This window comes from Dromiciops gliroides, chromosome 4 (assembly GCF_019393635.1).
Source record: "Dromiciops gliroides isolate mDroGli1 chromosome 4, mDroGli1.pri, whole genome shotgun sequence".
NCBI lineage: Eukaryota > Metazoa > Chordata > Mammalia > Microbiotheria > Microbiotheriidae > Dromiciops > Dromiciops gliroides.
In genome coordinates this window covers 416,597,704-416,612,966 of record NC_057864.1, presented here as the reverse complement: position 1 = coordinate 416,612,966, position 15,263 = coordinate 416,597,704, and the positions used below count along the sequence as shown (strand labels likewise).

General features: G+C 36.8%; 1 protein-coding gene across 1 annotated transcript in view; it reads right to left on the bottom strand.

Annotated features, from left to right (window-relative positions):
* CCDC18 (coiled-coil domain containing 18) overlaps window positions 1–15,263 on the bottom strand; it is an 89,678-nt gene that overhangs the window by 3,253 nt on the left and 71,162 nt on the right. Inside the window, 2 exon segments of the mRNA XM_044001670.1 lie at window positions 4,249–4,719; window positions 13,261–13,461. Of these exon segments, the coding sequence (XP_043857605.1) occupies window positions 4,249–4,719; window positions 13,261–13,461 (672 nt within the window).

The following is a 15,263-nucleotide window of genomic DNA, read 5'->3' as shown; positions in this document are numbered from 1 at the left end:
ATAGATTTCCACATAGATAAATATTTTCTCGATGTATAAGAGAGGTGGCAAAATTCAAGAGTAGTAGGAATAGTATGGGATAGAAAGTACAGGTTCAAGTTGTTAGGTTTGAAAAGAAAGGCTTTCCTCTTCCTTTGAGATAAGATATGAAGAGAAATAAAGGTATTTTTAGTAGAGGTAGAAGGTTAGAGTTCACAACTAATGGCCTAGCTTTTGATTTCTGGATCCTACCAGCTCTAAATCCTGTACAGTTATCCCTTCCATGTTGTGACTTTCCCCATTGTGATTTCAATATATTGCGGGTTGGCATAAGAAATTAAATGGGAATTCTTTTTGGAATTTTACAGAAGCTACAGATGACAGACACATGAAGGCCAGTGGATGATACAGAGTCTATAACTAAATACTTAACCCAAATTTTACAATAAGGTACTATAAACACCCCATAAAAGAAAAAGAAAAAATTCGGACTTCTTCTCTGGTATGAAGAGAAGGCCAAAATATTTTATGTGAACTGCAGGGGTCCTGTGCCCCTGGCCTCCATGATATGGAAGGGATAACTGCTATTGTCTTAGTAAAGCTGAAAAGCTATGAATAGAGGAAAAGCCAAGATGGAAAAGGCAAGCATTCTTCTGAGACTTTGAAATGAAGCCTCAAAACAAATTCTAGAGTGGTGAAACTAACAAAAGGAAGGAGTGAAGCAATTTTCCATTCCCACACAATTGAGAAGGTCAGTAGGAAAGTGATTTAATGGGCAGCAGCAGCTTCTAGAGCTCTCAGCCCACAGATAGTAAGGGGGCTGGATAACTGTTCAGAGGGACCCTTTGCTGGCACTGAGTACGGTACTCTGTTGCATTGCACTTATGGGGTTCCAGATCATAGATCCTGAGAGAGAAAGAGCAGTAGCAGGAGCCAGGACCCTAGTCATAATTCCAGGGTGGAAAAGAGTGTTTGTGGTAGGTCACAGACCAGAGGACAGGACAGGAAAGAAGTAACCACACCTCTCTTTAAATCATACCATCTTGGAAGAACTGAAAACTCACAGATCCCCAGAACTAGCTCTGAAAACAGCAGCACAAAAAAACCTGCGGCTTGGGACAGTCACTTCCACTCCAGAAGCAGAGCTTAACTTTAACAAAATTCAAAGTCAAGCATTAGGCTGGAAAAATGAACAAACAACAACACAAAAAGAACCTTACCATAGAGAGTTACTATGATGATAGGGAAGATCAAAGCACAAATTCAGAAGAAGACAGCAAAGCAAAAATAGCTATATTCAAAGCTTCAAAGAAAAATGAGAATTGGTCTGAGGCCCCAAAAGAATTTCTGGAAGAGTTCCAAAAGGATTTGAAAAATCAAATAAGAAAGGTAGAGGAAAAATTGGGAAAAGAAATTACAGTGATCCAAGAAAATCATGAAAAAGAGTAAATACCTTAGTAAAGGAAGCACAAAATATACTGAAGAAAATGACATCTTAAAAAACAGAATAGGTCAAATGGCAAAAGAGGCACAAAAATCCATGGAAGAGAAGAACTCTTTAAAAAACAGAACTGGCCAAATGGAAAAGGAGGGATAAATGCAAGTGGAACCTAATGACTTTATAGACATAGAAGAAAATGTGAAATGTCTTTGGAAAAACAATGAACCTGAAAAATAAATTGAGGAGAGATAATTTAAGAATTATTGAATTATCTGAAAGCCATGATCAAAAAAAGGAGCCTAGATATCATATTTCAAGAAAATATAAAGTAAAACTGACTGATATCCTAGAACCAAAGGGTAAAATAGAAACTGAAAGAATCTACCAATCACCTGAATGAGATCCCCAAATGAAAACTCCCAGGAATATTATAGTCAAATTCCAGAGCTCCCAAGTCAAGGAGAAAATATTGCAAGTAGCCAGAAAGAAAACATTCAGATATTGTGAAGCCACAATCAGGATAATACAAGATTTAGCAGCTTCTACATTAAAGAACTTGAGGGCTTGGAATATGATATTCTGGAGGTAAAAAAGCAATAATTACAAGGAAGAATCACTTACCCAGCAAAACCAAGTATAATATTTCAGGGGGGGAAATGCACATTCAATGAAATAGAGGACTTTTAAGCATTCCTGATGAAAAGTCTAGAGCTGAAGAGAAAAATCTGACTTTCAAGTATAAAACTCAAGAGAAGCATAAAAAGGTAAACAAGAAAAAGAAATGATGAGGGATTCAATAAGGTTAAATTGTTTACATTCCTATATAAGAGGATGATATTTGTAACTCTTAAGAACTTTATCGTTATTAGAGCAGTTAGAAGGAGTAAACATGGATAGAGAGAAGCACAGGTATAAGTTTACTTTAATGGGATGATGTAAAAAAATTAAGAGATGTACTGAGAGAAGAGGGAAGGGAGAGGTAGAATGGGGTAAATTATCAGGTAAATTATCTCACATAAATGAGGTCTGAAAGGAAGAGCTTTTATAATGGAAGGGAAGATGGGGGTGTGGAAGGTAATGTTTGAACCTTACTCTCATCGGAATTGACTCAAAGGGATAACATACACACTTGGGTACAGAAATCTATCTTGCTCAGTAAGGAAGTAGGAGGGGTGGGGAATAAGAGAAGAGTGGGGCTGATAGAAGAGAGGGAAGATTGGAAGAGGCAGTGATCAGAAGCAAAACAGTTTTCATGAGGGACAGGATGAAAGGAGAGAGAGAAAAGGATAAACAGGGAAAAATAGAATGAAGGGAAATTAGTCATAACTGTGAATATGAATGGGATGAACTCATTCATAAAATAGAAATGGATAGCAAAATGGATGTTTACAAGAAACACATTTGAAGCAGAGAGACACAGAGAGTAAAGGTAAGTGCCTGAAGCAGAGTCTATAATACTTCAGCAGAAGTTTAAAAAAAAAAAAAAGCAGGGGTAGCAATCATGATCTCAAACAAAGCAAAAATAGACCTAATTAAAAGGGTTAAGCAGGGAAACTACATCATATTTAAAAGGAACCATAGGTAATGAAGTAATGTTGATATTTAATATATACGTACCAAATGATATCCAAATTGTTAAAGGGAAAATTAAATGAGTTACAAGAGGAAACAGTAAAACTATCAACTTTCCCCTCTCAGAACTAGATAAATCTAACCAAAAAATAAACAAGAAAAAAGTTAAGGAGATGAACAGAATTTTACAAAAGTTAGATATGATAGGCCTCCGTGAAAACTGAATGAGAATAGAAAGGAATATATTTTTTCTGACCATGTAATAGGATATAAAAACCTTACAAATGTAGAAAAGCAGAAATATTAAACGCATCCTTTCAAAAATCATAATGCAATAAAAATTACATTCAATAAAAGGCCATGGAAAATAGATTTAAATTAATTTGGAAATTAAATAATATAATCATAAAGAATGAGTGGATCAAAGAACAAATCATAGAAACAATCAATAATTTCATCAGAGATTGACAACAATGAGACAACATACCAAAATTTATGGGATGCAGCCAAAGTGGTACTTAGGGGAAAATTTATCTTTCTAAATTCTCATATCAATAAAATAAAGAACAGATCAATGAATTGGGCATGGAAATGAAAAGCTATAAATAGTGATTAATAATCCAAGCAACTCTTCAAAAGTCAGTGACAACCAATAATAATTTATTCTGATGTCCATAGCCCAGCTATATAAACAAGTTATAATTAGGGCAATTTATCTCTATTAACTGCAATTCACCTCAGAACCTACTGAGACTTTCTGTCTTTCCCTCTCTGTGAGCTTCACCCTTCCATTTCTCTTCTGTCTCTGACTTTTTGCCATCTTCTTAACTCTTCCCCTGTGGAACTGAAGTGTATTTTTAGTATTTGTTACATTTACTGAATAAAATTGTATATTTCCTGCTCTTAATTTTAAAAGAAGTCAAATATTTCATATTTCTCTAGCAAAAAAGACATTAGTTTTTCCTTGTGCAGCCCTTAATTTTCTCCTGTGTATCATTTTCCCTTCATAGAAGAAAAGGCTCCCAACCATGTTTAAAAATGGTTATTATTTTAGTTTTTCTAATTAAAATTCCTCTATTGTAAGAGGGAAAAAATTCCTCTATTACAAACACCAATTTTTCTCCCAACTATTAACTTTAAGCAAAATGCAAAAGGAATTTTCACAGTACAGAAAATTCTATCTGAAAATATTTTCTGCAATACAGAAACAATATCCACTACTGGACAAACATGTCCTTTTCACATAGGCATAATACCTGATTTGTACCAAATGCCGAGATGGAAGACTTTTTTGACAGTCTCACTTCTTTGTTTATGTATTTTAGCATTCCACTAAGAGTAGTGAAGTCATTACTTTGAGAAGCTGCATCATCATCTGCATCATATGTCACTGAGTCGAATACATCTGATGGAGTATAAAGCACATCTTTTTTATTTTCTTCTTCTGTTGGTAAAGGATTTTGAATGAGTACTTGCTTGAGATCTTCTAAGAGTTCTTCAGAAAGATCTTCATTGTCAACACTCTTGAAACTTAGGTCGCTGGCACTAATAGAGCGACGCAATTTTCTACATTTGAAAAATGATGGCTGAAGTTGTTTGCAAAGCCTCGGATCTTGAACATCATACATAATTTCAGTGGGAGACAAAAGTGAGACTGGTAGGTACTTGAAGCCTTCTGTCCTTTCACGTCCAGAAAGTTTGGCTTGCAATCTTGTCACCTCTGATTCCTAAATAAAAATTAAAAACTTGGTCACTCACATATCAGGAATTTCAGACCCAGAAAGAAAGGAGGTCGCATTACTTTCTACAGATATTCCTAGAGAAGCATTCACAGTTTTGAGTATGAATTTGGCTTTTCAAGCCCTTCATAACCTGGCCCCTTCCTACCTTTCCAGTCTCCTAACACCTTACTCTCTCCAATGATTCAGTGACATTGGTCCCATTGCTGTTCCTCAAACAAGGCACTCCATTTCATGACTCCATGCATTTTTTTTCTTAATTCAATTTTATTTTCAGTTCTGAATTCTCTCCCTCTCATCTTAAACACCCATTGGTAGAGCATGAAAAACAAAATTTATTAAAAACATATATAGCAAAGGGGCAACTAGGTGGCACAGTGGATAAAGCACTGGCCCTGGATTCAGGAGGACCTGAGTTCAAATCCAGCCTCAGCCACTTGACACTTACTAGCTGTGTGACCCTGGGCAAGTCACTTAACCCTCATTGCACCCCCCCCCCAAATATATATAGTCAAGAAAAACAAATGATCATATTAGCCAGGTCCCCCTACCTCCAAATTAACATATGCTTCAATCTGAACCCTAAGTCCATCACCTCTCTATGTAGAGGTGGATAACATGTTTCATCTTGAGTCCTCTGGAACTGTGGTTCGTTCCATTATGTTTCAAAGTTGTTTGTCTTTATGGTATTGTTATTGCTTAAATTGTTCCCATAGTACTGCTGACTCTACTCTGAATCAATTTGTACCAGTCTTCCTAGGTTTTTCTAAAACTATCCCTTTCATCATTTCTTATAGCACAATAGTATTCCATCATATTCCTATACCATAACTTATTCAGCCATTCCTCAACTAATAGCATCTCCTAAGTTACAAATCCTTTGCTGTTATGAAAAGAGCCACTATAAACATTTTTTACATATGAGTCCTTTTCCTCATTCTCTGATCTCTTTCAGGTATAGAGTTCGTACTAGTATTGCTGGGTTAAAAGGGACTCCATGAATTTTTAATTTCCCTAGGCTTTGAATTCTCTCTCTCATAGCCTCTATCTCCTGGGTTCTTTCAAGTCTCAGCTAAACTTTCATTTTCTGTAAGAAGCCTTTCCTAGTTCCTTTATCAGGGAGGGCCCTAGTTTATTTCCTCTGAGATTACCTTTAGTTTATCCTTTATATATGGGTGTGTGTATGTATGTGTGTGTGTGTGTATCTTATTTGTACATTACATTTGTTGTTTCCCCCATTAGACTGTGAGCTCCTTGAGGGAGGGGGGATTGTTTTTGCCTTTGTTTGTATTTCCGTCGGGTACTTAGTACAGTGCCTGGCAAGCTTAAGAACTGCTTGTAGATTTGAAAAGTCTGTTTTAAGTTTTTCCTATATTTTGTCTTTTTTCCAGAATAAATGTTAGGATTCATTCCTATTCAGGACTGAGGAGAGCTAAATAAGATAGGGACTGGACCTGTGATTTCATTAAGCACAGGGAAATACTAAGTGAGGAAACTCTGTACCGATGAGGGATGGTACCTTCTAGTCTTAGACCAGCTGCCTAGAACACTGAGAAGTTTGCCTTACATCACAGAGTCAGGAAGTGTCAGAGGCAGGTCTTGAATCCAGGTCTTCATAGCTCCAAAGCCCCCGCTTATTCTATCCAGCTTTCAAGTTCTCCCTGGTTTAGTAGGCTACAAAATCATGTTGATACCACTCAACAGCTCTCATTTACAAATTTTTACCCTCTTTAGGCAGCACACAGCTAAGTAGAAGGCCCTTTAAAAAATATTTACATTACCTCATTCAACCCAAGGGGAGGTATGAAAAGTAAACAGCAATTAATTTTATACTGACAGGCACTACTTAATATAAAATGAATTAAATGGGAAGCTTAAAAAATGATTCTCCCCTTCAGAACTTCCAAAAGAGATTAAATGTGTATTAGGTAGAATTGCCTAATATCATGTTTTTTATCAAAAGAAATTATCATGAACAGAAATTCACTTGAAACTGTATGATAGGGAAAGCTATGAGGCAAAAAAAAAAGATTATCATTATTTAGTAAATCAATCTGGCATTGTGTAAACCTTCTATTTTTATTAGTTTTCTGAAATTTAGCATCCAAAAAGCATGAAGCAAATATAATTTTTTCCCCTCTCTTTGGCTATACATATCTCCCTTTCAATATCTTTACAATCTATCTAGATGTAGATTACTTGCAAATGGATATTCATAGTACCAGTTTTTTTCCATGGGAAATTTTTCCTTCAGGTTCTTATTATTAGCACATTTTAGTAAAGTACTCTACAAAATCATTTGCTGACACTAGATGGGTAGACAAAGGATCTGTCCTTTAAACCAAAGTGCTTAATTACAACCTTTCCAACCCAATTTACAGAAGAAAAATACAATGAATCTGTAGCAATTTATCTTGTGTTAGTCCATTATATAGTACTATCTCAGTTATTTGGCATAGTTGTAGCATGAGCTATCTTAAATAACACAAAGTGTTGCTGTTGACTTTTTCCCCATATAAATATTTTATTTATTTTCCAGTTACATTTAGAGATAGTTTTCAATATTTGTTTTTATAAGATTTCTAGTTTCAATTTTTTCTCCTCCCCTCCCCTCCCTCGCCCCTCCCAAAGACAGCAAGTAATCTGATATAGATTATATATGTACAATCACATTAAACATATTTCTGTATTAGTCATGTTATGAGAGCAAAAAGGAAAAACCTTAAAAAAAAAACAACAACAACAAAAAGCCCAATAGAAATAGTATGGTTCGATCTGCATCTAGATTCCACAGTTCTTTTTCTTTTTTTTTCTGGATTTGGAGAATATTTTCCATCATGAGTCCTTTGGAACTATCTTGGACCACTGTATTGCTGAAAAGAATCAATTCTATCACAGTTAATCAGCTGTTGAATTTTTAATTTAAATTTCTTGGTAGACATCTAAAATATATGTGGACTGTGGAATATAACCGTTTCTTGATGACTTAGGGTGATGATTAGGAACAGCACTTTTTGCATGCTGCTGTCATGCAGGGATGCCTTCAGAAGGTCTTTGGGTGGCTAGGTGAGTCCTGTCATCCCCTCCCTGCTTTTGCTTTTCCAGTGGGAGCTTCTTCTCTTGCTCCCTTGTGGTTATTTCCATGCTTGATGCTACTTTCTCTAAATGGCTGGTGGTTGACGTGGGGTCATCTCTGTAGATTTGCTGACTGCCCCATCTTCTCCTGTCTCTCTTCCCTGGTTTCTATGCTTATTATCTGTGCCAGCTAAAAAAGCTCTTTTCTTCAGGTTTTCTTATTGAGAAATAGTCATGGCTTCTGTCATTTTCATGTCCTTAGGCTTTTTTTCTAGCAAATTCTATCTTTCATAAACACAAGGTATTTTGTGTTTACTTGCAGGTCTGGTCTGTTTTGAACAATCAAGGATGCCAGATATCTGAACACTTACTTGATAAGTGGAATCTTATACTGTAATTCATCTCAACATGATTTGGGGAAGCAGGATTAGTTTGGGGAAAGAAAATAGGATGGAGAAGCTAGGCAACCTTCTATTTTTTTCTGTCCATCCTTTACAATAGGGCTTTGATGTTTTGTTTAAACTATTAACTTTCAGAACATGATCATAATTCAATAAAAGTACAAAAAATGTGTTCATAAAAACTTCCATTAGTGTGGATAACAGAGAGACATACCAGAAAAGACATTTAAGTGTTCCTAATTTTTTAAAAAGAAGTCTTCTTAAAAGAGTTTTTGGATTTTCAGTAACTTTACATTCTATTGCACTTAAAAGTTATTACTTTTTAAAAGAGGGGGCAGAGCCAAGATGGCAGAGGAAAGACATTAAACACACAGAGCTCCTGATAGAATCACCCCCAAAACAGCAATAAAAGAACCCCTGGAGCATAAAAATACACAAAAATACAGGCTGAGATTATTCTCCAGCTATAGATAGATTTCAGGGGGCCATACTGGACCACGAGTAAAGTCTAACCCCGCAATCGTGCTGACAGACACACCAGACACGCCGCCAGAGAAATTTATCCCAGAGCCTCTGAATCAGCTACAGCACCAGCATCTTCTAGAACTGAGCATGTGGTCGGGTGAGAGGGCTGATTGGATGGCTGGAGGAGGGGGGAAGTGTAGGGGTACCAGCAGAACCAGGGGAAGAATTCAGCTGTCCCACCCCAGCGGAGAACCAGGAAGAAATCCTGAGAGGCAGGAGGCTGGGGTGGGGGTGGGTGGGCGGGCAGGGTGGCACAGGCTTGTTGAAGCTAAGAACCACACCACAGAAATCTTTGCTGGTTGGTTGTTTAGTAAGTAGGCTTGAGGTTATCTCGGGACCAGAGAACAGGCCAGGCAAGAGCAAAACCTGCCCTCCCTCAAACCAAAACACCTGGGACCCTCTGAAACTAGGAACAGGAGTGGAGCTGAGAAGCAGGCCCCCCCTTCCCAGTGGAAAGTTTAAAATCAAGTAAAAGATGAGCAAGCAAAGAAAGTTCAGAATTATAGAAAGCTTTTTCAGCAACAAGGAAGACCAAGGTGCAACTTCAGATGAGGAAATCAACCACAGGGCCCCTACATCCAAAGATTCCAAGAAAAATATGAACTGGTCTCAGGCCATGGAAGCTCTAAAAAGGGACTTTGAAGAGAAAGTAGGACAGATAGAATGAAGATGTAGAGAGAAGGAGGAAAGAATGGAAAGAGAAATGAAAGCGATGCAGAAGAGTCATGAGAAAAAAGTCAACACTTTGAAAAGTCAAATGGAAAAGGAGATAAAAAAGCTGTCTGATAAAAATAATTGCCTAAGAATTAGGATTGAACAAATGGAAGCTAGTGACCTTATGAGAAACCAAGACACGGTAAAGTAAATCCAATTGAATGAAAAAAAATAGAAGGCAATGCGAAATATCTCCTAGGTAAAACAACTGACCTGGAAAATAAATCCAGGAGAGAGAATTTGAAAATCATCAGACTACTTGAAAACCATGACCAAAACAAAAGCTTAGACACCATCCTCCAAGAGATTGTCAGGGAAAATTGCCCTGATATTCTAGAAGCAGAAGCTAAAATAGAAATTGAAAGAATCCACCAATCACCTCCTGAAAGAGATCCCAAAAGGAAAACCTCCAGGAATATTATAGCCAAATTCCAGAACTCCCAGGTCAAGGAGAAAATACTGCAAGCAGCTAGAAAAAAAGAATTCAAATACTGTGGAGCTCCAATAAGGATAAAGCAAGATCTAACAGCTTCTACATTAAAGAATAGGAGGGCATGGAATATGATAGTCCAGAGGGCAAAGGAACTAGGGCTACAGCCAAAAATCACGTGCCCAGAAAAACTGTTTATAATCTTTCAGAGGAAAAATTGGGATTTCAATGAAAAAGAGGACTTTCAAGCATTTGTGATGAAAAGACGGGAACCGAATAGAAAAATTGACTTTCAAATACAAGACCCTGGAGAATCATCAAAAGGTAAACAGGAAAAAGAAATCACGAAGGACATTAAAAGGTTAAACTGTATTCAATTAAAAAAATGTTAAACTGTTTACAGTCATACATGAGAAAATAATACTTCCAACTCATAAGAACTTTTTCAGTAAGGAATACACAAAGGACACAGGTCTGAACCGAATATGAAGGGATGGTATTTGTAACGCATTTATTTTTTGTGTATCCTTGTTCTTTGTGGAGCAAACAGTATAGGTTGTCTAGTGTCTGGGGCCGGATTTGGGCTCTGGGCCTCCTGGGCCCAGGGCTGGTGCTTTGTCCACTGTGCCACCTAGCTAACCCATGATGACATCTTTAAAATGGGGTTAAGAGGTAGGAGGAATAGACAGGAAGAGGGGCGAGGGAAGAGGTGGAATAGGGAGACCTTAGGTAGCTCACATGAAGGAAACAAGAAAAAAGCCTATGGATGATGAGTGAGATGAGCAGAACCCGAAGAACATTATACACAGTATCATCAACAATGAGTGTTGACCTACTGTAATGGACTATATTCTTCTCACCAATGCAATGGTACAGAAGAGTTCCAGGGAACTCATGATAGAAGAGGATCTCCAAATCCAAGAAAAAAAAAAAAAGAACTGTGGAGTATAGATGCTGATTGAACCATACTATTTCTTTTGTTTTGGGTACTGTTGTTTTTTTTTTTCTATTTTGAGGTTTTGCATCACTGCTCTGATTTTTTCTCTTGTAACAGGATTAATGCAGAAATAGGATTAATGTTATTATGTGTATATATATATATATGTGTGTGTGTGTATATATATATATATGTATATGTATATGTATATAGATATATAGATATAACCTATATCAGATTACCTGCTGTCTAGGGGAGGGAGGAGGGAGGGGAGGGAGGGAGAAAAATCTGAAATTGTAAAGCTTGTATAAACAAAAGTTGAGAACTATCTTTACATGTAATGGAAAAAATAAAATACCTTATATGTAAAAAAAACCAAAAACCAAAAACCAAAAAAAAGCCTATGGAGGGGAGGGGAAGAGGGCGAGTGAGTGAACCTCATTATCATCAGAATTGGCTCAAAGAGGGAATAACATACATACTTAAGCGAGTACAGTAATATATTTTTGCCATGAGGAAAAGTGGGAGAAGGAGACGGGGTGGGGGAAGAAGAGGGGAAGGAGGGAAGGGAAGTTTGGGGAAGGGAGCTGTAAAAAGCAAAACACTTTTGAGGAAGGTGAAGATGTTTGGCATAACACCACATGTATGACATATATTGATTTGCTTGATTTCATAGGGAGAGTTGAGGAGGGAGGGAGGAAGAAAAATTTAGAAAACAAAATTAGCTCAAAGGTCATAACCTCATCAGAGTGGGCTTAAGGAGGGAATAACACACACACACACACCCAATAGGAAAGAGTAATCTATTTAACCCTACAGGAAAGTAGGAGTGGAAGAGGATAAGGAGGGAAGGGTGAATGAAGGGAGGGTAGAGCAGGGGAGGGGGCAGTCAGTAGCAAAACACTTTTGAGGAGGATTAGGGCAAAACAAGATAGACAATAGAATAAATATCATTGGAAGGGAATGGGATAGAGGGAAATAGTTATGATGATTGACTACAATTTCAAAACGTATGGTACCTATTCTGCTGGGCTATTGTGAAGAAAATTCTTCGTCAGGTTCAAAATACTATATAAAAATTATGATGAACAGGATACTATCAGAAAAACCTGGAAAGACCCACATGAACTGAAGCAGAGAGAAATGTACTGTATACAAAATAACAGCATTAGTGTAAGATGATCTGCTGGGAAGCACATGGTTTTTTTCAGTAAGGCAATAATCCAATATAACTCTGAAGAACTTAGGAAAATTGCAATCCATCTACAGAGAAAGAACTGATGGTATCTGAAAACAGAATGAAACACATTTTTTTTGACAATTCCTTAATCTGAAGTTTTGTTTTTATCTGATTTCTCTTACAACCTAGATAATGTAGAATTGTTTGCCATGAATACTTATGTATAATTTATGTTGAGTTGTTTTAGTTCTTAGGGTGGGGGTGGGAGGGGAGAGAGGAAGAGAATTTGGAACACAAAGTTTTTAAAAAAATTGATGTCAAAATTTGCTTTTACGTGTAATTTGGAAAATAAAAGACTAACATTTTTTTTTTAAAAAAGAGCTTCATGATTTTCCAATATCAAGTTCACATTTTTCTTTCTTAGGCCTTACCTGACAGTTTTAACATACAATACCAGCAGTTATGTAGCCCAGTTGCATGGTTTATCTTTGTGTACTAATATTGATTTCTAATTTCCAAAACTTTAGAAGCAGAGAAAAATAAATAAAAGTGAACATCTAACTCTATATGTCTGATGTCTACATGGTAGTGCCTATACTCAAATCCAGCAATAGATAATGAAACTTTTTTTTAATGATTTTTCAACCGTTAAACAATTATTAATTCTGAAAATTTTTTTCTGACTTTTTATTTGCAATCAAACTGTAAACAAATATGAACCTTAAAGTAGGTAGGCTAGGGTTACATGAATTTAGACTTAAAGTTCACAAAACATTTTCCTATGACAATATGAGAGGATATACCATATTAAAAAAACACAATATATCACCACCTGAATTGAGTGCTTTTCAAAAAAATAGGTAAAAAACCAATGACATCACAGTCTACTTGGTCAGTTTTTTTAGTTGTGTCTGACTCTTCGTGACCCCATTTGGGGTTTTCTTGGCAAAGATACTGGAGTGGTTTGCCATTTCCTTCTCCAGCTCATTTTAGAGATGAGGAAACTGAGGCAAACAGAGTTCAGTGACTTGCCTGGGGGTCACACAGCTAATAAGTGTCTGAAGCCAGATTTGAACTCAGGAAGATGAGTCTTAAGACCTGGCCAGTCTATCCACTGTACCACCCAGATGGCCCTATCCTAGTTTTTATCAAAAAAAACAACCATATAAGAAACCTAAGTGATTAATGAATCAAAATTTTATACATAAGAAACCTATTTCTTTAAATCCAGAGCTTTACAGTTTTCTAGGCTCTATATTCCACTTACTTTCACAAGCAAGGCTTCGTTGGCAGCTTGAATCACTTCATTCTTGTCCTGCACTTGTTTATGCAGATTGCTTAGTGTACCCTGAGTCTCTTCTAATTCATGTTTTGCCTTCTCCAATTGAATATTTAGTTGCTGAACTGAAGACTTTTGGCTATCTGAAGACAACTTCCACTTTGTACGATTCTCTCGATGTGCAAGCATCTAAGTATTTAGGACAAAAAGAAAGTGTCATAGATTTGGTTTGGTTTTATTCTTCCTTAATAATTTAACTACTTAATTTAACTTAAACATATGAGCAAAACAAGCACCTAGCCCTTTTTGTGGTTAGAAATGTTTCATTTCTCTTATCCCCAGAGCTAGCTTTCCCACAAACCTTATTATTCAAGTTGCTTCTGTATGAGTGGGTAGTTTTGAAACCTACATTCTCCAGCATCACTATTTAGAGATTGTCACTCTTTATTCTTTAATTTGCTGCAATACCACCTCTTCTCACTTTTATATTAAACTAATCTACTTAAAGTTAACCATCAATACCCATTCCAAAGAGAAAGACTATTTTTTAAATGGCATATGCAGCAATAAATTAATGCTACCAGGAATGAGTTTTATACTATGTATGCAATTATTTCCAAAAAAGATTAGAAGTTTCTTTGAAACAAAAGATAATATGAAACAAGATAGTTAAGGAAAAAAATAGAACATACATCATTTTAAAAAACACAGAGGGCTGGGGGCAGCAAGATGGAGCAGTGGATAAAGCACCAGTCCTGGATTCAGGAGCACCTGAGTTCAAATCCGACCTCAGACACTTGACACTTACCAGCTGTGTGACCCTGGGCAAGTTACTTACCCCCCACTGCCCCACAAAACAAAAAACAAAAAAACAAAAACACAGAGAGCATTACCCAGCATGCAAAATGAACAGGTTATTAGAGTTGGATATTTAATTTGGTTCTAAGTTTCATCAGCTAGAGCAAAAGAAAATAAACACATTTATTTGGAAAGACAAAATATTTTTTTGGAACTAAATTAAAGAGGAATTTATTGTATGGGATCTTTGTATAAGAGACTTTGTATAAGAGACACAGAGTAGATAACACCTTCAATTACAATTTTATATAAGACATTGTTCAAATAGAAAATACTTTTATCAACCCTCTATAATAATGCATAGTAACTGTGATTCTGTAGGAATGCTGAGATAATTATCAGATAACAATAGGACAAGTATAGGATTTGGAGAACAAATGAACAAGCAATTATAAAGCCCCTACTATGTGCCAGGCACTGTGATAGGCGATAGGGCTACAACTATAACAGTGAGAGAATGCCTGCAGTACAGATAGTTACTGTCTCGGTGAGCCTCTGCCTTTAAAATAGCAGTTCTATTAAAGGCATCTCTGAAAGGTGCTGGAGGATCAACTTCAGTTCATAACTGAATGCTCTAAGAAGTACTTGTAGTACAGATATTTTGTGCTGTTGGTTAACATAAAGGCCATAGGGCTTGGGCTACCAAATATGAAGCAAGCAAAGCTATTCCACTGTTATGAAAGCTGAAGATCTGGAATTACATTCTTGTTCGACATAAGACCCTTTCATGACTATTTAAGCCCAATTCCCCCATCTCTCACAGGCTGTAAATTCAAGGACTCATCACATACCCATTGTCCCTCTGACTGGCACAGGAGCTTTGATCAGTTATTTCTAGTCTGGGCCAGGTAGCCATCTTAAGCAGCATAATGGCCCCCTGGCTTCTGGGCGCTTGCCATTTTAATGCCAAACTTAGGGCAGATAGCTAACTAGCCTAGCCCACTGAAGCTCAGCCCTTCCAAACTCAAGAGATCTGCCAGCCTCCCTCAACCTTCCTTGGTAGCAGGGATTACGGATGTGCCTAAGTCACTTTGGATGGTAAAATTTCATCAATTGATTAATCAATAACTACTTTATTCAGCGTCTGCTATTCTGATCTCTCACCACACTAACTTGGTGACCTTCTCAGCTCC